Source organism: Bombina bombina, chromosome 2 (genome assembly GCF_027579735.1).
Source record: "Bombina bombina isolate aBomBom1 chromosome 2, aBomBom1.pri, whole genome shotgun sequence".
NCBI lineage: Eukaryota > Metazoa > Chordata > Amphibia > Anura > Bombinatoridae > Bombina > Bombina bombina.
In genome coordinates, this window is record NC_069500.1 from 1,097,199,159 (window position 1) to 1,097,220,999 (window position 21,841).

At 39.1% G+C, this 21,841-nt stretch overlaps 1 protein-coding gene across 2 annotated transcripts in view; it reads left to right on the plus strand.

Annotated features, from left to right (window-relative positions):
- FHIP1A (FHF complex subunit HOOK interacting protein 1A) overlaps window positions 1-21,841 on the plus strand; it is a 477,992-nt gene that overhangs the window by 350,406 nt on the left and 105,745 nt on the right. For both annotated transcript variants that reach the window (XM_053703737.1, XM_053703738.1), the window contains exons 7-8: window positions 7,069-7,148; window positions 17,920-18,107. In XM_053703737.1, coding sequence (XP_053559712.1) covers window positions 7,069-7,148; window positions 17,920-18,107 — 268 coding nt within the window. The remainder of the gene's footprint in view (window positions 1-7,068; window positions 7,149-17,919; window positions 18,108-21,841) is intronic.

The window sequence follows — 21,841 nt, forward strand, 5'->3', positions numbered from 1 at the left end:
TCCTGTGGCACACCACCATCCCAAAATTTAAAAAAAATCACACATTGTAGCCTAATACAGCATATATATACAGGGAGTGCAGAAATATTAGGCAAATGAGTATTTTGACCACATCATCCTCTTTATGCATGTTGTCTTACTCCAAGCTGTATAGGCTCGAAAGCCTACTACCAATTAAGCATATTAGGTGATGTGCATCTCTGTAATGAGAAGGGGTGTGGTCTAATGACATCAACACCCTATATCAGGTGTGCATAATTATTAGGCAACTTCCTTTCCTTTGGCAAAATGGGTCAAAAGAAGCACTTGACAGGCTCAGAAAAGTAAAAAATAGTGAGATATCTTGCAGAGGGATGCAGCACTCTTAAAATTGCAAAGCTTCTGAAGCATGATCATCGAACAATCAAGCGTTTCATTCAAAATAGTCAACAGGGTTGCAAGAAGCGTGTGGAAAAACCAAGGCGCAAAATAACTGCCCATGAACTGAGAAAAGTCAAGCGTGCAGCTGCCAAGATGCCACTTGCCACCAGTTTGGCCATATTTCAGAGCTGCAACATCACTGGAGTGCCCAAAAGCACAAGGTGTGCAATACTCAGAGACATGGCCAAGGTAAGAAAGGCTGAAAGACGACCACCACTGAACAAGACACACAAGCTGAAACGTCAAGACTGGGCCAAGAAATATCTCAAGACTGATTTTTCTAAGGTTTTATGGACTGATGAAATGAGAGTGAGTCTTGATGGGCCAGATGGATGGGCCCGTGGCTGGAATGGTAAAGGGCAGAGAGCTCCAGTCCGACTCGGACGCCAGCAAGGTGGAGGTAGAGTACTGGTTTGGGCTAGTATCATCAAAGATGAGCTTGTGGAGCCTTTTCGGGTTGAGGATGGAGTCAAGCTCAACTACCAGTCCTACTGCCAGTTTCTGGAAGACACCTTCTTCAAGCAGTGGTACAGGAAGAAGTCTGCATCCTTCAAGAAAAACATGATTTTCATGCAGGACAATGCTCCATCACACGCGTCCAAGTACTCCACAGCGTGGCTGGCAAGAAAGGGTATAAAAGAAGAAAATCTAATGACATGGCCTCCTTGTTCACCTGATCTGAACCCCATTGAGAACCTGTGGTTCATCATCAAATGTGAGATTTACAAGGAGGGAAAACAGTACACCTCTCTGAACAGTGTCTGGGAGGCTGTGGTTGGGTTGCTGCTGCACGCAATGTTGATGGTGAACAGATCAAAACACTGACAGAATCCATGGATGGCAGGCTTTTGAGTGTCCTTGCAAAGAAAGGTGGCTATATTGGTCACTGATTTATTTTTGTTTTGTTTTTGAATGTCAGAAATGTATATTTGTGAATGTTGAGATGTTATATTGGTTTCACTGGTAAAAATAAATAATTGAAATGGGTATATATTTGTTTTTTGTTAAGTTGCCTAATAATTATGCACAGTAATAGTCACCTGCACACACAGATATCCCCCTAAAATAGCTAAAACTAAAAAACTACTTCCAAAAATATTCAGCTTTGATATTAATGAGTTTTTTGGGTTCATTGAGAACATGGTTGTTGTTCAATAATAAAATTAATCCTCAAAAATACAACTTGCCTAATAATTCTGCACTCCCTGTATATATATATACACATACACACAAACACACACATACTGTATGTATTGTGCTGTTATGCCATGCCTCCTACAAACTACCCCTGCACTGGGAGTAAAAAACAAGCAAAGTTTAAAAAATATGTCACACTGTTGTCAGTCTGCCGTGGCACACCTGAGGATCTCTCACGGCACACTAGTGTGCCACGGCACACTGGTTGAAAAACACTGATCTAGACGTTCATTTGACTATTTCCGGCTGATCTGAATGCTGAAGACAGTGGCCGCAAGCCGTATTTGGCAATTTTCGATGTAGGATTTTTTCTTGATAAAGTGCAACACACTAAGATCTGCCTTTGCGGCTTGCAGCCGACCTCTTTGGCATTCGGATCGGCCCTAAATAACCAAATGCAGATGTCTATTAATATCCAAATATTGATTCTCATATACTATAATGTACCGTAAATCTATTAGGATTAATGTTCAAATTTAATATTTAAAAGTTACATCCTTTGATATTCGAATGAAATCTGAATATACGCCAAACATATGGTAATAAATTTAGTGCAAGCAAATGCAACCAGTATTCATTTTAGCAAAGTCAGCCATTATTCATTATTGTAAAACAATGTACTGAAGCATTTTCCTGTCTCTAAACTGCATTTTATCTTATAAACTCTGGATTTATTTACACTAGAAAAATGCTGACTTTTAAGCTGCATTAATTAATATAATTTAGTTTTTTATCGCTTTTGTTTTAGGAGAAAATTCTTAGAGACAGAGCCTTAAAGGGATAGAAAGGTCAAATTTCAAATGGGTATTAGTGAATGTTGTGAAACAAAATCATTTTTGCAATATACTTCCATTAGCAAAAATGCTTCTAGTAAATGTTATTGTTATTTCTCTGTGGCATATGCACATATCCAGTGATCGCCTGTGGATCAGTATTTAAACACTACACCAACTCAGAGTGCCAGCAGTAGCTTGTATGACACAAATGACGTGTTCTGAAGCAATACACACCAACCCTTGGAGCAGACATGGTGTTTGAATACTGGTGCATGGGCCCTCACAGGATACGTACGTATGCTGCAGAATACAGTAATAACTTTTACTAGAAGCATTTTTGCTAATTGAAGTATAATGCAACAATGCTTCTATTTCAATTTCAAATGTATTTATGCACATTTCAGTTTGACCTTTCTATCCCTTTAATCAACATATCAGTGTATTATTTCAGTACTAGTGCAGAATTTCATAATAAACTCTGAATTCCAATTGGAAAATTAATTTAAAATCAAATATCTGTAATGAGACATCATTTCGTACCAAAAATGATCCTTGCTTGATACAAATTGACTTTATTTAATCAATTATTCTATTATTTCATGTATTACATTCTAAAAGTCTGCACAAAACTGATATAGGTGTCTCACAACTATTAAGCAGTGGAAATGGTTTATATTTAATTCTTTGAATGTTATCTTTTTTTCACATTGAAAATCTATTTTCAAATAAAATTCACATTTGGTTTGACACATAATTGAGAACACACACATCATCAACTTGACATATTCTTTCTGCTAACATGGTATACCTTTGAATTTCTCTTCAATGTCATAATGCTAGATGGCGGAAAATATGCTTCCTGAGTAAAAGGCACAGTATATGCTATTTTTGTTTTTCAATTTCTCAAATTCATTATTTTTATGCTGAGTGCAAAGAATAAATATTGGTCTGTTCATCTATGAAGAATTTACGTCATATATAGAATAGTGTATGAAGTGGAAATCAGAAGCCAACTGAACTTTGAATTGTTGCCACTGTTGTTAATTAAGAGCGTCTTGCTCTCATACTATGCCAATTTTTGATCCATATCCTGGCACTGTTTTAATATAGGTGAAGTCTGCGGTTGTGCTGAGAATCTGTAAAGTGATAGAGCCTGGCTCAGCAATGCTTTGTACATAAAAATCAAATCATCATAAATCCTAGAAACTGTGCAGCTATATAAACTAAATAAATGAACTATAAAACCAAAAGAGGTATTGCAGAATATTAAAAAAGGGAAAGCAATTGCTTTATATTTTTTTGGGCTTTTGACATAAACATGTGATTTCATAGTAGCTGAATACAAGAATATGATATACAGTAAATTGAGCGAAGAAATAAAAAATCTCTTATGTCATCAATATTGCCGTAGCATTAGATGTAATACAATAAATACTGCTACTAGATTTTAGCTTACCCACTCACTATTACTGTACTTTGCTTTAACCAAAGGTTAATGGACTTTAAACAAAAAATTAGATCCCAGCTAAATAATGAATTAGGCTTAATAAAAAAAAAATGCATTGAGAAACCATTTTTGGTATTGTCTCAGTACTATAAATATCAGTTTCAAATAATAAATTGTTATATATTGAGAATTGCATGTCATTGGTGTAATTTTGTATATATAACATACAGTAATATAGGCCTGGAATACAATCTACTGGCGATTTGCTTCTGAAAAGGCCTTTTGCTTTCCAGACCAATGTGTTGCAAAGTTACTCAAGTGATTAAATTGCTATATAGTTTTATTTGTTAAATCCCCACCGCCGCAAATGAGTTTTAAACCATTAAGCTCTCAGAAAGGGCTTTTTGGGGTTAAGGAAATCTTTTCAAAATAGAAACGGTGAGGTCTCCTGAAACTGAATGATACAATAGCCCATTTACACCTCTTGAGGTTAAAGCAATGCTCTATTCATGTAACCCCTTTGTGCACTCTGCAATGAAAAAAATTATTTGAATGTGTAACCTATTGTCATCAGAATAGAACCTCAAAACTCATTAACCATATGAATGCCATATATATCTTGGCATGATGGGCATACTTCTATTGTCACTTCAGGACCCATACATCTACAAATGGTATGTTTTTCATTTTTAATATTTGATTCAAAGACACACTTACATTGTCGGGATTATCACTAACAGCACTGGCATTAATAAAATCGTATTTTAACAGGGTATCACTTATTCTGGATTTTGATAGGAACCTACTGTAATCCGTTTCCATCTGCACCACTGCAAAACCATCTAAATGCTTCATTTAGATTGTCAGGATGGGCAGGCTGTGCACAATTTTATTATCACTACATGGGTGTTTACAACTTTGACTAATATTTACAACTATTGCTTGTTAAAGCACCATTTACATTTAAATGTGAACTAAAAACAAAATGGAGACTACGGGGCCTATCTATCAAGCTTCGTACGGAGCTTGAGGGCCCGTGTTTCTGGCGAGCCTGCAGGCACGCCAGAAACACCAGTTATGAAGCAGCAGTCTAAAGACCGCTGCTCCATAACCCTGTCCGCCTGCTCTGATGAGGCGGACAGGAATCGCCGGTATTCAACCCGGTCGAGTGCGATCGGGTTGGGTGACACCCCCTGCTGGCGACTGATTGGCCGCGAGTCTGCAGGGGGCGGTGTTGCACCAGCAGCTCACAAGAGCTGCTGGTGCAATGCTGAATACGGAGAGCGTATTGCATCGATGTCTGTCGGACCACATCCAGACATTTCATAAATAGGCCTCTACAAGTTTCTATGCAAAGTACTTATATATCTTTTGTTACTGGATTTTGATATTCTTTAAACTGTAAATTGTGAACTTGCAGCCTTGTTACATTGTATCTACTTAGGAGATCCTTAAACAAGATTGCGCCCCTGTGACTGTTTTATTTATAAAAGACATTCCACCATGCATGCTAAATTCCAAATTGTTAACTTAAGTGCCTCTCAAAGTGCTTGTACCTACATGAGTGAACTCTTGGTCATGAATGCTTGTTCCAGTTTACAAATGTAAAAATGTAGGCACAGGCACTTTGAAAGGCACGCTAGTGAAAGAGGTTGAACATAGCATGCATGGAGACCCTACAAAAACCCGATCACAAAAATGCAATCTCATATAAGTGTCTCCTAAGCAGATACAATTTAGTAAGGCAGCAGGTTCAAGATTTACAGATGAAGCAATCAAAACTAGCTCTTGTGATTGCCAAATGAAAAGTAGCCTTTTCAGCCCGAAAAAGAGCAAAAAATGACGCAGCCGGTAGACTGTGATACTGGGCATAGTGCTTGAAACTAATATTTGGAGTATAAAGATTATTTTTTAGATTATGAAGATAATATAACTCTATGATGCATGTGTGTATATTGTGTATAAAAATGAGAGACAAAAGAGTGAAAAAAAAATCTACATATAATCTACATTGGGAGCAAGTAAATGATAACAGTTGATCATAATTAAATAATGTGAAATCTTATTAAGAAGTGTGGTCTCTATCTATTTTCGGACGTAAAGGAAACCAGGCTGATATATCTGTCTATGCATTTATTGCCAATAACTATGGATTCAATCCAGGTTCAGGACACAATCAGCCTCACAGTCTGATAAAAAGCCCTAAACACCAAATGTTTACTCACATCACAAGTATATAATATCACAAAAATGGGAGTGAATAATATTATACTTTTGGTAGCAGAAGCTAACCCAGCTCTTGCTCTTATGGTTGGTTCATCTCTCAGCTTCCCCCGCTGACAGGTGTCAGTCACCCCCTGTCACAAGATGTGCATCTGTTGTCTATAACTTTTCCTCTTGCCAGCCAGGGCTGAAAAGAATATTTAAACCCGTGTATGACTCAGTAAGATAACCAGTGAGCACATCTTGATGAATATAGATTAGCAGTCTCAACATTTACAGAGCCTAATCAGTACATATCAAAAGTACCCCACTCCCACCCTCTCTCTAACTACAGCACCTGCAATAAGCAACTAACATTAATATTAACCTAAATATAGGTGCATGAGGAGGGAAAGTGTTCAGCAATAATTGAAAAGATAATTATATGAGAATGCTTAAAAAGGAATCAGTACAAACATATTGCTATATTGTTTAACTTAAAAAAGCCAAATAGAGACATTTGTAGCCGCATTCTGATGCAGTGACCCATCCAGCTTCTGCTCACTACCCAGATGCCACCAGACCACCTGGCCTGCCCGTTCAAGGAACCCAACCCCACCCCCTCTACCCCCTCAATGCCCTTGACCTGCATATTTATGCTAACACCCCAATATCCACAGAAGTAATAGACAGTTCTCCTAGTCTATTAATGTCTCCTATTTGAAAGTTTAGTATAAATTAATTCTCAGGATAGCCATGTTCATACCAAGGCATACTTTAATTCCTTTACTCTGTTATTGTCATTTCTGCTCAAAAACATTCTACTTATGTTCTACCATTGTATGAATTAGTATGCATAGACATTTAGTATGTTCTCACAATTCCTAATTAAAACCAAATGATCATTTTATAAATGCACTTACACATTTTAAATGCTACGGAAATTGTTTAAAATACTGCACCCAAACCACTATAACCCATATAATATGCACTTTGATATTTCAAAGAGCTGCTGTTTTCTTCTAGCTCTGTGTTGTGTCCTTGGCTTTGTTCCGAACACTCATCAGCTTACACTGTGAAGATGCGATGTTGCAACTTCTTTTAAGGTATTGTTTGCTTTTGTGTCTTACTGATAATAATATTTTGTTGTATATTCTTTGTCAGTATTCCACATGCCTACTAATTGTGTGATTGCTATGATTGTATTGTTAGCTACTGTGTGTGACTCATGAAAATATTTCATTACCGTACTCCAAAATTATGGTAATTTTTTCTCTCTTTTACAATTTAAGATATGGGGGGGATTAATAAGGAGGATGCTGGGGGCCCTGTAAACATCCAAGTCTGATTAGGGTGTAACAGATGTCCTTTTAAAAAATGTCTAGTTATTTTTTTTTCTCATATCCAACCACTTGACCTGTGACCAGTCTCTGCTTACTGTTTATAACTGTTGTGTGTGTGACTGTAGGCTGTATGGCTGTTCTCTGTATGTGGAATTATAGCTTATATCTGATACGTGTATTTGGAATTAAATGCTATATAACTAAGTTCATATAATTATATACAATTTACCTTAGTCTGAGTAAGACTAAGAAAAGCAAGGCAGCATCTGACTAGGGGGTACTGAATGGTTTCTCAGGCTGTAGCCCCGGATCTTTTTTAAATATTGCAGTGCCCCTGCCTTACTCTTTGTGTATAGCACAACTGAATTTGATGCTTACTGATGCATTTTTGCTCAATAAAAATGCATTTAATATATTGGGACATTGTTCATTTATAATAAAATATATACAGTAGAATCCAAAATATTTTTTATCATTGTGCCTTAATGTTTCCCCATTCTTGTGCTATTAATGTGTGAATAAGCATTGCACTGATAGTCCAATGATATTGAATGCTTAATAATATATTCACGCAAGCATGTACATAAATATTAACTGGTTATTAGCAGTTATTGTATTGACAAAAAGATAAATAAGATTGTAATAAGTGATTCATGTAACCAATAAAAAAATGGTATGGTTTATTATATCAACACATTTTAATGTTTGAAAAGACTCAGTTAATCAGAATTATTAAGGTGTTATTGACTGGGTACATTACTTAAAAGTTACAGTATTAACAGACTTTGTGATATAACCAGTGGTGGTTCTAGAACTTTAAATTTGGGGGATTAACAAAGTTGATGAAAAGTTGAAAGACACAAAACACTAATATATGGAACCACTTGGTAGATCAGGTGCTGTCCTTTTCAGTTCAACCAGGTGCTACATGTGCGTTAGCTGGTTATAGAACCGCCAAACACCCACATAGAACCACTACTGGAAATAACATTATGTGTATGCTTTAGTAGGTTAAAATTACTTGATCAATGGGATATTTTTCTGGGCTCTATAGTCACACCTTTAAACAGCAGGGGTGAGCTGAAATTACACTTATGTGTGAGAGACCTCATTGACTTTCCAATGAGACCAAAACCTCTTTTTATTAATTATTTATTTTATTTTATGTATAACACTACTATGAGGTACAATATGCAACATTATGCTTTGTGAATGCAATACTGTTATTATGCCATGCATTGTTAGATTGTTAAGGCAAATAAAAAAGGGGCTTACATTAGTGTTTAAATACTGTGTTGACCCTGGAAAAAACATACATTTTTGTAGACGATATTCAGAGGAGAGTCTAGATGAAGAAAAAAGGTGGTGCCAACACCTCCTGTTCTTTACTTTTATTTATCTTTTATTTGTTTTTTCAAAAATGATTTATTCTTTTTATGAAGAGCACCTAAAAGTTATTCTAACCTCTAGCTGTAAGCATTATATTAAGTCAGACTGTTAAGTCAGACTCAGACTGATATGCTACAGGAAAGTTCTCTGTGAAAGGCACATGTTGCGCAAAAACTTAAATTATGCTTACCTGATAATTTTCTTTTCTTCAGATGGAAAGAGTCCACAGCTGCATTGATTACTTTTGGGAAATTCAGAACCTGGCCACCAGGAGGAGGCAAAGGCCCCTCCAAGCTAAAGGCTTAAATACTCCTCCCACTTCCCTCATTCCCCAGTCATTCTGCTGATGAACAAGGAACAGTAGAAGAAAGATCAGGGTGAAAAGGTACCAGAAGAACAAAAATAACAGACACCTGCAGAAAAAATGCGGGCGGGGAACAGTGGACTCTTTCCATCTGAAGAAAAGAAACACAGCTGCATTCATTGCTTTTGGGAAAACAATACCCAAGCTATAGAGAACACTGAATGGAAAAATGGGAGGGTACAAGAGGCGGCCCATTCTGAGGGCAGCAGGCCTGAAAACCCCTATCCAACAAAATCCTGCTTCGTCCGAAGCCGAGAACAACGTTGAATAAAAGGAAAAGGCCTAAGGACACTGACCCGCAGATAGTCCACAGCCTTACTAGAGACTGCAGGAACTAGACTCGACTGAGTCAAACAGCCTCCAAGAGACACCGTCGCCCAGTAGTCAGTCTCCAAACACACCCCTTACTAAAGAAAGGGAACAAACTACCGTATTCTTCCACAAGGAAGAAAAGGCACGGAGAAAACATGATTATACTTGTAAAGCATGGCTAATTCCCCTTAAGGGACTCAAGGCGCTGCTCATTTTATCAAACTTGAAAGGAGGAAAGGCTGAGTAGACCTCGCCGGGGATCGAACTTGCAACCCTTGGTTTGCTACAGTGCAGAGTAGCCACAGTGCAATGCTGAGCTAGCTTCCAGCTAGCATAAAGAACTCCAGAAAAAAAGGACACAAGTAGTCCTAAATAAAAACACAGAGACCCAATCAGTCTCATAGAAACAAGGGGAGGCAATGCCCAGACCCCAGAAATACAGAACCCATGGGGTAAGCCTGGGAGTCTGAAACAGAGAGCGGATCTACCCCTAACACAGTGCAACCGCACTCTAGAAGCAACTGAAGATGAAGGTCCCCAAGTTGCAAAAAGGTATCTCAGAATACCGAAATATTTAGAACAAAACTTTGTGCAGCTAGATCAGATAGGTCTGACGAACAACCCTGAAGCAAAAACACTGCACGCTGCAGTCATCTAAAAATGACTCTGAAACTTAAATACTTGCAGGGCAAGTAGAAAGCAGCTGAAGATAGGATCCTTCAGATTGCTAAGTATCCACTAACCAGTGGATAACATCACAGGCTATCTAACAGCCAGTCCTTCCCACAAATCTTGAATGTGGAGAAAGGAGAAGCCTCAAAAAGGCTTACTACGCCTTGAATGCTCTGAGGATGAAATAGCAGAGCAACAGATCCCAGATTCTGCTCCAACACCAAACCAGCCCAAGTGACAGACATGTCTGATAGACAGGGGGACAATAAGACCCCAACCACAAGCCCCAGTGAATGGAAAGAAAAACAGGGGGCTCACCTACCCCAACAGAGCTTGGGTGCCAACCCAATCCGCTCCTCCAAAATAAGGCACTCCCAAGGAGAACCCCCTAGGACCTGGAACAGAGAAAAGTGCAATAGATCTATAGGAAGACCTGTCACAACTGTCGTAGAAAGTCTCTACGTAGAGAGATCAAATTCCAAATGGTGGAACAGAACCCACAGAGCAGCAGATGCTGCCCCTTACAGATATAAGCCACCTGATCCAACCTTCTACACACAGGGTAGGACAAAGACCTTCCAGAGAGAGGAAACCCCATTCATAAAGAAGATAAACTATCCACTAAGAAGGACCTAAAGCCTCCAAGCCTCCAACCCACAATGGGAAGGAACACATTCGTAAATGACTGAGCATGTTGCTGCAGATCTCAACGGAGTCCTGGCCCACTAGATTGAAAGGCGAATGAGGACTGAACCAATCTCCCATGCCCCTAAGCAACCACTGACCCTCAAGTCCTCTCAGGATGCTAGTTGAAGCTTGTAAAATAAAACCATACAACCACACAAATCATATTGTCATCATTAGACACCCTTACTGGACCAACCAGACATAAAAAGGTGCCAAAACTAGGCCTCAAAGACACAACGATTTGTACCCAGTCAGGACCAGCCTGAAACCAAGGGCCCTAGAACTGTCAAGGCCACATAGAATCTCCTCTGATGATGGATGGATAAAGAACAGTCAGACAGACTTTTGTAAACAGTGCAACCACAAAATCACGAGTATCGAATCCAGAGAGAAAAGTTCCAGAAGGAAACATCACACCACAGCATGAGCTTTAAACCAAATAAAAATCATCCTCACCGGATGAAAATAAAAGATAAGGCAACCCGTAGGTTATCGCCCAGGAAGAACGAACAGACCCGCAGGACCAGCCCAACAGGGGTCTGAGACTTCCAAGCTCAGAACTGGAAAAGGATACACAAATAACAAAGACTATAAGAAGATTACTTCATCCCCTTATGTCTATGTATGCAAGCCAGTCGAAGAGTAAGACTGAGAGTAGGACCCTCCAGCAATGCCAAAACGTGCCTTAGTAGGACACCTAGGTGCGCCAGTCTATAACGAAAGGCACAACATACCTCCGCCGGGACAAAAGGAAACACCGTCCCTGAAGGTTGACCCCTGAGGCCTCAGGGGCAGTCACTCCCCCGGAAGGCTGAACTGGACCAGGTGATTCCACGCCTGACGAGCCCCAGTTAACGAAACACGGACAATATCGTAAGCACACTCCCGGGAGGTGCAGATGCGCCAGTGCCAAAGATATGGCCATGCGGAACCGTGTTGTAACCTCCGGTGAGAATAGGCCACACTCCCTAGAAAGGATAAGTAGCATTTGGATTACCTGCATGCGTAGTAACAGTTGATGGTAGAGAACTCATCTCATTAGAAATAGAATCCCCAGAGAGGGATGGCTCAGTGGGCAACCGATTCCCTGATCCCGAGGAAAAGAGCACTATAAAACGGCATTCGGAACATAACTGATGGACATATTACCCGGGCCAATTCATATTCTTCGCAAGAAGTAGAGTCTGAATCAGAGACATCCGTCTCCAAAAAATCAGAATCCTCCATAACTGGGACACTGCCACCTCCAGAGAACCAGACACCAGTGGACCAGGATTTCTCCGTCGCCACACGGTCAGGAAAACGGAAATGGAGTCACAAGGTAAACCATGCAGTCCCTGCAGAAGAGTGCCCGACCGAAAAGGCTGCGTCACTAGAAATAGGCCGTTATGTTCCAAAATAGCCATGAGCTGAAGCAACACTACACAGTAGCAGACAGAATCACATAACAACCATGATTATAAACCCTTCTGTTCAATAATCCCCCTCAGGAGATATTAACCCTTGATTCCTAGTTACAAAAAGGAGCCTCACTGAGACCCTATGTGAAAGTTATCCCCGAAAGGTTGTAGCCCCTCTCGGATAAACAGTTGACATTACAATTACAATACATCCATGATGAAAGTAAAATGAAATGATCTTACCGGAATCTACGCCGTGGAACAGGAACACAGCCCTTCAAGTGTGACAGATAGTAGCGTTGCTTCTGCCATGGACTTGAGAGAAAAAAGCAGGCAGCGAAACTCGTCAATGCTGATTGCTTGTGGAGCTGTTAATATGAGTCGGGATAGTTGACAGGACCACTTAAAACTCCAGTCCCATGCTGAAGAGTACTACCCTCCATAAGAGAAAAAACTTCAACAAACGTTTTGACACTTCTCTGCCAATCTCCTGGGATGAAAGGCAAAGAATGACTGGGGGATAAGGGAAGTGGGAGGAGTATTTAAACCTTTGGCTGGGGTGTTTTTGCCTCCTCCTGGTGGCCAGGTTCTGAATTTCCCAAAAGTAATGAATGCAGTTGTGGACTCTTTCCATTTATGAAGAAAAAGAGGCTGCTTCTTAGGTGGTAACTAGCCATAGAACAAGCTATTATGTTATTGTTCGTTCCCAGATTGAGCGTGTCTCTCTTTTTATTTATGTAGGCATCATGTATCAAGTTTTAAATACTAAGGCCTAGATTTAGAGTTCGGCGGTAGCCGTCAAAACCAGCGTTAGAGGCTCCTAACGCTGGTTTTGGCCGCCCGCTGGTATTTGGAGTCAGTGATTAAAGGGTCTAACGCTCACTTTACAGCCGCGACTTTTCCATACCGCAGATCCCCCTACGCCATTTGCGTAGCCTATCTTTTCAATGGGATCTTTCTAACGCTGGTATTTAGAGTCGTTTCTGCAGTGAGCGTTAGAGCTCTAACGACAAAACTCCAGCCGCCGGAAAATAGCAGGAGTTAAGAGCTTTCTGGCTAACGCCGGTTCATAAAGCTCTTAACTACTGTACCCTAAAGTACACTAACACCCATAAACTACCTATGTACCCCTAAACCGAGGTCCCCCCACATCGCCGCCACTCGATTAAAATTTTTAACCCCTAATCTGCCGACCGCCACCTACGTTATACTTATGTACCCCTAATCTGCTGCCCCTAACCATGCCGACCCCTATATTATATTTATTAACCCCTAACTTGCCCCACACAACGTCGCCGCAAGCTACTTAAAATAATTAACCCCTAATCTTCCGACCGCAAATCGCCGCCACCTACGTTATCCCTATGTACCCCTAATCTTCTGCCCCTAACATCGCCGACCCCTATGTTATATTTATTAACCCCTAATCTGCCCCCCACAACGTCGCCGACACCTACCTACACTTATTAACCCCTAATCTGCCGAGCGGACCTGAGCGCTACTATAATAAAGTTATTAACCCCTAATCCGCCTCACTAACCCTATCATAAATAGTATTAACCCCTAATCTGCCCTCCCTAACATCGCCGACACCTACCTTCAATTATTAACCCCTAATCTGCCGACCGGAGCTCACCGCTATTCTAATAAATGTATTAACCCCTAAAGCTAAGTCTAACCCTAACACTAACACCCCCCTAAGTTAAATATAATTTTTATCTAACTAAATAAATTAACTCTTATTAAATAAATGATTCCTATTTAAAGCTAAATACTTACCTGTAAAATAAATCCTAATATAGCTACAATATAAATTACATTTATATTATAGCTATTTTAGGATTAATATTTATTTTACAGGTAACTTTGTATTTATTTTAACCAGGTACAATAGCTATTAAATAGTTAAGAACTATTTAATAGTTACCTAGTTAAAATAATTACAAATTTACCTGTAAAATAAATCCTAACCTAAGTTATAATTAAACCTAACACTACCCTATCAATAAAATAATTAAATAAGCTACCTACAATTACCTACAATTAACCTAACACTACACTATCAATAAATTAATTAAACACAATTGCTACAAATAAATACAATTAAATAAACTATCTAAAGTACAAAAAATAAAAAAGAACTAAGTTACAGAAAATAAAAAAATATTTACAAACATAAGAAAAATATTACAACAATTTTAAACTAATTACACCTACTCTAAGCCCCCTAATAAAATAACAAAGACCCCCAAAATAAAAAATTCCCTACCCTATTCTAAAATACAAAAATTACAAGCTCTTTTACCTTACCAGCCCTGAACAGGGCCCTTTGCGGGGCATGCCCCAAGAATTTCAGCTCTTTTGCCTGTAAAAAAACATACAATACCCCCCCCCAACATTACAACCCACCACCCACATACCCCTAATCTAACCCAAACCCCCCTTAAATAAACCTAACACTAAGCCCCTGATGATCTTCCTACCTTGTCTTCACCATGCCAGGTTCACCGATCCGTCCTGGCTCCAAGATCTTCATCCAACCCAAGCGGGGGTTGGCGATCCATAATCCGGTGCTCCAAAGTCTTCCTCCTATCCGGCAAGAAGAGGACATCCGGACCGGCAAACATCTTCTCCAAGCGGCATCTTCTATCTTCTTCCATCCGATGACGACCGGCTCCATCTTGAAGACCTCCAGCGCGGATCCATCCTCTTCTTCCGACGACTAGACGACGAATGACGGTTCCTTTAAGGGACGTCATCCAAGATGGCGTCCCTCGAATTCCGATTGGCTGATAGGATTCTATCAGCCAATCGGAATTAAGGTAGGAATTTTCTGATTGGCTGATGGAATCAGCCAATCAGAATCAAGTTCAATCCGATTGGCTGATCCAATCAGCCAATCAGATTGAGCTCGCATTCTATTGGCTGTTCCGATCAGCCAATACAATGCGAGCTCAATCTGATTGGCTGATTGGATCAGCCAATCGGATTGAACTTGATTCTGATTGGCTGATTCCATCAGCCAATCAGAAAATTCCTACCTTAATTCCGATTGGCTGATAGAATCCTATCAGCCAATCGGAATTCGAGGGACGCCATCTTGGATGACGTCCCTTAAAGGAACCGTCATTCGTCGTCTAGTCGTCGGAAGAAGAGGATGGATCCGCGCTGGAGGTCTTCAAGATGGAGCCGGTCGTCATCGGATGGAAGAACATAGAAGATGCCGCTTGGAGAAGATGTTTGCCGGTCCGGATGTCCTCTTCTTGCCGGATAGGAGGAAGACTTTGGAGCACCGGATTATGGATCGCCAACCCCCGCTTGGGTTGGATGAAGATCTTGGAGCCAGGACGGATCGGTGAACCTGGCATGGTGAAGACAAGGTAGGAAGATCATCAGGGGCTTAGTGTTAGGTTTATTTAAGGGGGGTTTGGGTTAGATTAGGGGTATGTGGGTGGTGGGTTGTAATGTTGGGGGGGGGGTATTGTATGTTTTTTTTTACAGGCAAAAGAGCTGAAATTCTTGGGGCATGCCCCGCAAAGGGCCCTGTTCAGGGCTGGTAAGGTAAAAGAGCTTGTAATTTTTGTATTTTAGAATAGGGTAGGGAATTTTTTATTTTGGGGGTCTTTGTTATTTTATTAGGGGGCTTAGAGTAGGTGTAATTAGTTTAAAATTGTTGTAATATTTTTCTTATGTTTGTAAATATTTTTTTATTTTCTGTAACTTAGTTCTTTTTTATTTTTTGTACTTTAGATAGTTTATTTAATTGTATTTATTTGTAGCAATTGTGTTTAATTAATTTATTGATAGTGTAGTGTTAGGTTAATTGTAGGTAATTGTAGGTAGTTTATTTAATTATTTTATTGATAGGGTAGTGTTAGGTTTAATTATAACTTAGGTTAGGATTTATTTTACAGGTAAATTTGTAATTATTTTAACTAGGTAACTATTAAATAGTTCTTAACTATTTAATAGCTATTGTACCTGGTTAAAATAAATACAAAGTTACCTGTAAAATAAATATTAATCCTAAAATAGCTATAATATAAATGTAATTTATATTGTAGCTATATTAGGATTTATTTTACAGGTAAGTATTTAGCTTTAAATAGGAATCATTTATTTAATAAGAGTTAATTTATTTAGTTAGATAAAAATTATATTTAACTTAGGGGGGTGTTAGTGTTAGGGTTAGACTTAGCTTTAGGGGTTAATACATTTATTAGAATAGCGGTGAGCTCCGGTCGGCAGATTAGGGGTTAATAATTGAAGGTAGGTGTCGGCGATGTTAGGGAGGGCAGATTAGGGGTTAATACTATTTATGATAGGGTTAGTGAGGCGGATTAGGGGTTAATAACTTTATTATAGTAGCGCTCAGGTCCGCTCGGCAGATTAGGGGTTAATAAGTGTAGGTAGGTGTCGGCGACGTTGTGGGGGGCAGATTAGGGGTTAATAAATATAACATAGGGGTCGGCGATGTTAGGGCAGCAGATTAGGGGTACATAGGGATAACGTAGGTGGCGGCGGTTTACGGAGCGGCAGATTAGGGGTTAAAAGTGTAATGCAGGGGTCAGCGATAGCGGGGGCGGCAGATTAGGGGTTAATAAGTGTAAGGTTAGGGGTGTTTAGACTCGGGGTACATGTTAGAGTGTTAGGTGCAGACGTAGGAAGTGTTTCCCCATAGGAAACAATGGGGCTGCGTTAGGAGCTGAACGCTGCTTTTTTGCAGGTGTTAGGTTTTTTTTCAGCTCAAACAGCCCCATTGTTTCCTATGGGAGAATCGTGCACGAGCACGTTTTTGAGGCCGGCCGCGTCCGTAAGCAACTCTGGTATCGAGAGTTGTATTTGCGGTAAAAATGCTCTACGCTCCTTTTTTGGAGCCTAACGCAGCATTTGTTTGAACTCTCGATACCAGAGTTAAATTTATGGTGCGGCCAGAAAAAAACCCGCGGAGCGTTAACAGCCCTTTTACCGCCAAACTCCAAATCTAGCCGTGAGTGCTGAGAAAAAGGCTGTGCCAAGAAAAGGCTTAAATATCAGCACCAGAAGCATAACCATGGACCCCTAAACAAAGTAGAATAGCATAATCAACAAATGATTTCAAATGAATGGTAGATTTTGATTTTTTTCTGACAAATTTTAAAGTTAGTTACATTTTCGTTCCCACTGCATCATATGACAGCCATATATATAGTCTGTGAATTATTGCACATGATCAGTAGAAGCTGGTGCCACAGGAGGTGTGCATATAAAAAGATTGTGCACATTTAAATAATGGAAGTGAATTGGAAAGAGTTTAGAATTATGTTCTCTATCATGAAAGTTTAATTTTGATTTTGGTGTTCCTTTAAAGTGATGGTGATTTACCAGTGATACCAATTTTCCAGTGATACAAATAAAGGGGACATTCAGTGAAGAAGTTAAAATATTTAATTCTGAAAGTTCCTTTATTTGGCTGCAGCATTTGATAAATTATCATTCTGCCGTGGGTGGCCGGGGGGCTCATTGCGGCATACGTTGCAGGCAAATAAAGGAACTTTCAGCATAAAGGTTTTATTCACCTTAATTTGTAGTGCTGGTAAATCCAGGCATTTCAAAAACACTAGGATTTCCCATCATTTTAAGTAAGGCAATATAATTCAGTGATACCTTGTAATTATTATTTTATTTTACTGTTAAATATTTCTATAACAAAGGCCTGCTTGATTTCCAGGTATCTGATCCCATGCAATCACATGATGGTCAGTCAAAGGTGGGCTATTAGAGACACAGATTGCTACTCTATTTCGGCAGCTAGATTTCTGGCCTTAACTCCAGAGTGTTGTAGCAGCAATCCCAGCATAACTTTCGGATCCCAGGAGATGAAGAACATTCCATGGTCAAAGTGCAGACAAAAAAATGGTAAAGTAACACACCCAACTCAACATACATACTGTATATTTCAATGTACTATAACTAGCCAAATGTATAAAATAGTAATACCAAAGAGATGCTATACATTCTACATATTATGCAAGGTCACATCTTCCAGTGGATGCAACCATAACCTGGTCTACCTCTATTCATGTAATATACGCTTTTCTATTGTAGAACAAGTAATTTGTACTTATCAGCAGCATTATCAAAAGGAGGTTGTTAACACAAACAAGGAATCAAGTGACTATATGAGCCAAACAGTTGTTTGTCACTTTTAATAAAACATTTCTATACTTAGAAAAAGTAGAACTGTTCTGTACACTCTTATCTCATTTTATTTTACAATGAGCAATTACCTTCTTGGTTCCTGTAAATAAAAATATAAAAAATTCTATTTCACATAAAACTTTTCTTTTTGAGAACTAAATAATGACTGCAATTTCTCTCTGTAAATTATAAAGCAAACGAAAAAGGCTAAATTCCAAACAAATCATTGTGTATTTACTGTGTTTTGTGTCTAATTTAAAGCAAAAAAAAAATCAGTTTCTCTGATATTTCTTTAAAAAAAAATACAGAGTATCAATCTTGTCCTGAAATGTCTCCTTAAAATAATAAGCAAACAAGCGGCTTTTCTTATTTGCACTTGCCATATTGCTTGCATGCAGTGACGTGCAGTCACAGGAGGCAGGTGAGGCAGTGCCGCCCCTGGCCAAGGTATGTAATAACAGCTTTTAAAAAAAAAAAAAAAAAAAAAAAAAAAAAAAAATCTTTTTTTTTTCCATTTTTTTTTTTTTAATAAAAAAAGTGACCCCCCCTACCCCCCACCCCTCCACCAAAATCAGGACTTGTGTGTTTTAATGTGTACTCAACAGCTCAACTTAAATTAATTAGCTTATAAAATGTAACATCAATACATTCATATTGCGCAAGACAAGGCCAGCCGGCTGTCCTTGCATTGCGCAATATGAATGCATTGACTCACTGTGGAAGTGTATGGGACGCTGAGAGACTGCCACCAAGAGGAGAAAAGGTGCTAATGCAGTGCTCTCCAATGCGCCCCATACGCTTCCACAGGAGGCTAGCCTCCGTCCTGGCCGCCTCTCAGAGTCTCACTCTCAGCCAATCACTGGGGCTGGCTGTCTCTGAGTGCCGGGCGGGAAGGAAATAGAATCCTTCCTCGTGTCACGTGTCATTTTTACAGCAACCGGAGCGGAGAACATCTTTTTTAGGTAGGTGGCCGTGGCACTAACATTCCCACTGTGTAGATTGCTTTCATATCACTGTTATTGTAGTGTATTGAATTTTAGATACATTTAGCCCATACAGGTGTATTGTTTTCTAAGCAGATTGTGTTTTATCACTCATTAGATTCAGAGACAGGGGCGTAACAACCAGTGGTGCAGAAGCAGAACTCAGAAGTCGCAATTGCGACCGGGCCCCCGCCCTCAGAAGGGCCCTGCTGCCTTCAGGCTTCAGCACAAACTTTTTTTGTTTTGTTTACTTTTTTTTTATTATTATTATTTTTATTTTTTTCGCCTCAGCCTGCTAATTATTACAGAGTCTCAGTCACAGTCACACAGCCCGTTGCCGCAGCTCACCAAAAATACATTCATTGGTGCAGCAGCTCAGCCAGAATCTTTTCCTATTGGCTGGCGGCTTTTGGCGCGCACATTTACTCTGAGTGAGTCTGAGCCCTGACACTGCACGCAGACAGCCGTGCTGGAGCAGAGGAATTTAAGGAAACACTACAGGCATCGATCTGGCTGGCAGCGTCTCAGAGGTAAGAGCTATTATTAGCCTCCCTCCCCAAGTCCTCTAATACGCTCCCTCTTGCTCAGCTGAATGCCTGTCAGTGTCATTCCTCCTGATTTAGTGCGTGGCCGTGTCTCAGGCTCAGCCGGTCACATCACACCCCTTCCTCCCTGCACTTACTAGCACTTCACATATTTCTTGTAAGTATCTGTCCCCCGCCCTCTGTTTATTTTCTTTAGGTTTCCCTTCCTGGCCTCTCTATCACTGCTCTCCCGACTCCAGTCCTCTCTCTAAACAAGTGCCCTTATTATATAGAATCTCATTTCTGCACATTTAATTTGTATTACAACAAAATGTGTACGTGGGAATTTAACTCTTGCAGACTTGCACAACTATATTTTATTTTATACAAACGCAGTATAAGACACATTTTAAGAAATATGTGTGATTTGTATAACTTGTGATTTTAACAAGGAATTAGGTTCAGTAATGACAGCAGCTGTAAGGTCAGCAGTTCACGTGATTTGCATTTTGCACTTGTAGGAAACAGAAAAAAAAAATCAGTAGTTCAATTTATTTCCATTTGTGAATAAATTGCTAAATGTGTAAATTATTATTCAGTATGATCATAAGCCTAGCCTTCTCTGATTATAAGTCTCTAGCTTGATTTGTGTGTTTCTTTATCTCCTATTTAATTTTTTGTGTTTTTACAACAAAAACCACATGGTCAAGTTTTCCTGGTATTATATGGCAAAAGGCTAACAGCACATCCAGCAATATAATGCTTCAAACTGGCAATATTTTAATGTTGCTCAGTGCAAAGTGCAAAAATACATTTTGTTAGCATGCACAAGTGCTGTTTTCAGATAGACATTTTTATAGCAATTGAAGGATTTATGCCCAGCTGAAATGTATATTGTATAATTTGTAACTTATGTTAATAACATTGGATTTCACTATTAACACACACATTTCAATTCTGACATATATATTTTGGGCATAATTGGTGACTGACATATGATCCATGCTACTGTATGTTATCTGTCTAGTTGGCTAATATTTGTCTTCTCGCTAAACGCGCACACTGTCCACACAAATACATTTCTTTTTCTGTCATTCAACTCCCTCTGCCGCTCACTTCTCCTTCTACTATGCAGTATCTGCCTTTATATTCAGACAGGCAGCTTCTCCTCTGTTGCAAACTTTCCTCCCACATGCAAGGGCTTAGGGATGATTTAAAAATAAAAATAAAACATTTCAGGCTGACTTCATTCTATATCCCATTTATATGAATTTAATTGTAATGTCTTGTCCTGGAAATGTTGGTATTTATTGGTTACAAAGTTGGTTCCTAAATAATAATAATAATAATAATAATGCAGAAGCTATAGTATATAGATTGCTATAGTACATTGTGATCTAATAGGCATGTTATGTGTGTGTGTGTGTGTGTGTGTATATAGCAACCATTTTTTTCTGTTTTAAATGTTGGCAGGGGGGGGGGGCTGCTTGGATTCTCGCACCTGGGCCCTATGGTTTCTAGTTATGCCCCTGCTTTTGATGTACCTTATAAAAACATTAGGCTATTGACTTTGAAATGCACCAAACATGTTGTCCCAAGCGTTTGCTATTATACCCTATGCCAATTCCCTCATTTCCTAGATTCCTTCTTCCTTAATAAAACAAATTAACATTTCTTCTGTTGCAAAATGTTGCATCTGATAAAACTGTCTAGTAGAATCTAACTCAAAATTAAACTCCATCAGATATATTTATGAATAAAATCATGAGGTATTTTATACAACAGCCATCTGATAGTTTTATTGGATCTCACAAGATGGAATTATTTAATTTTTTGGTAAAAAAAACATTTTTTTTTTTAATATATGCAAATTATTTTAAACAGCTATGGTTGTGTATTTATATATAAAATAAAAATAAAGGAATACCCACTAAATGAATGCACT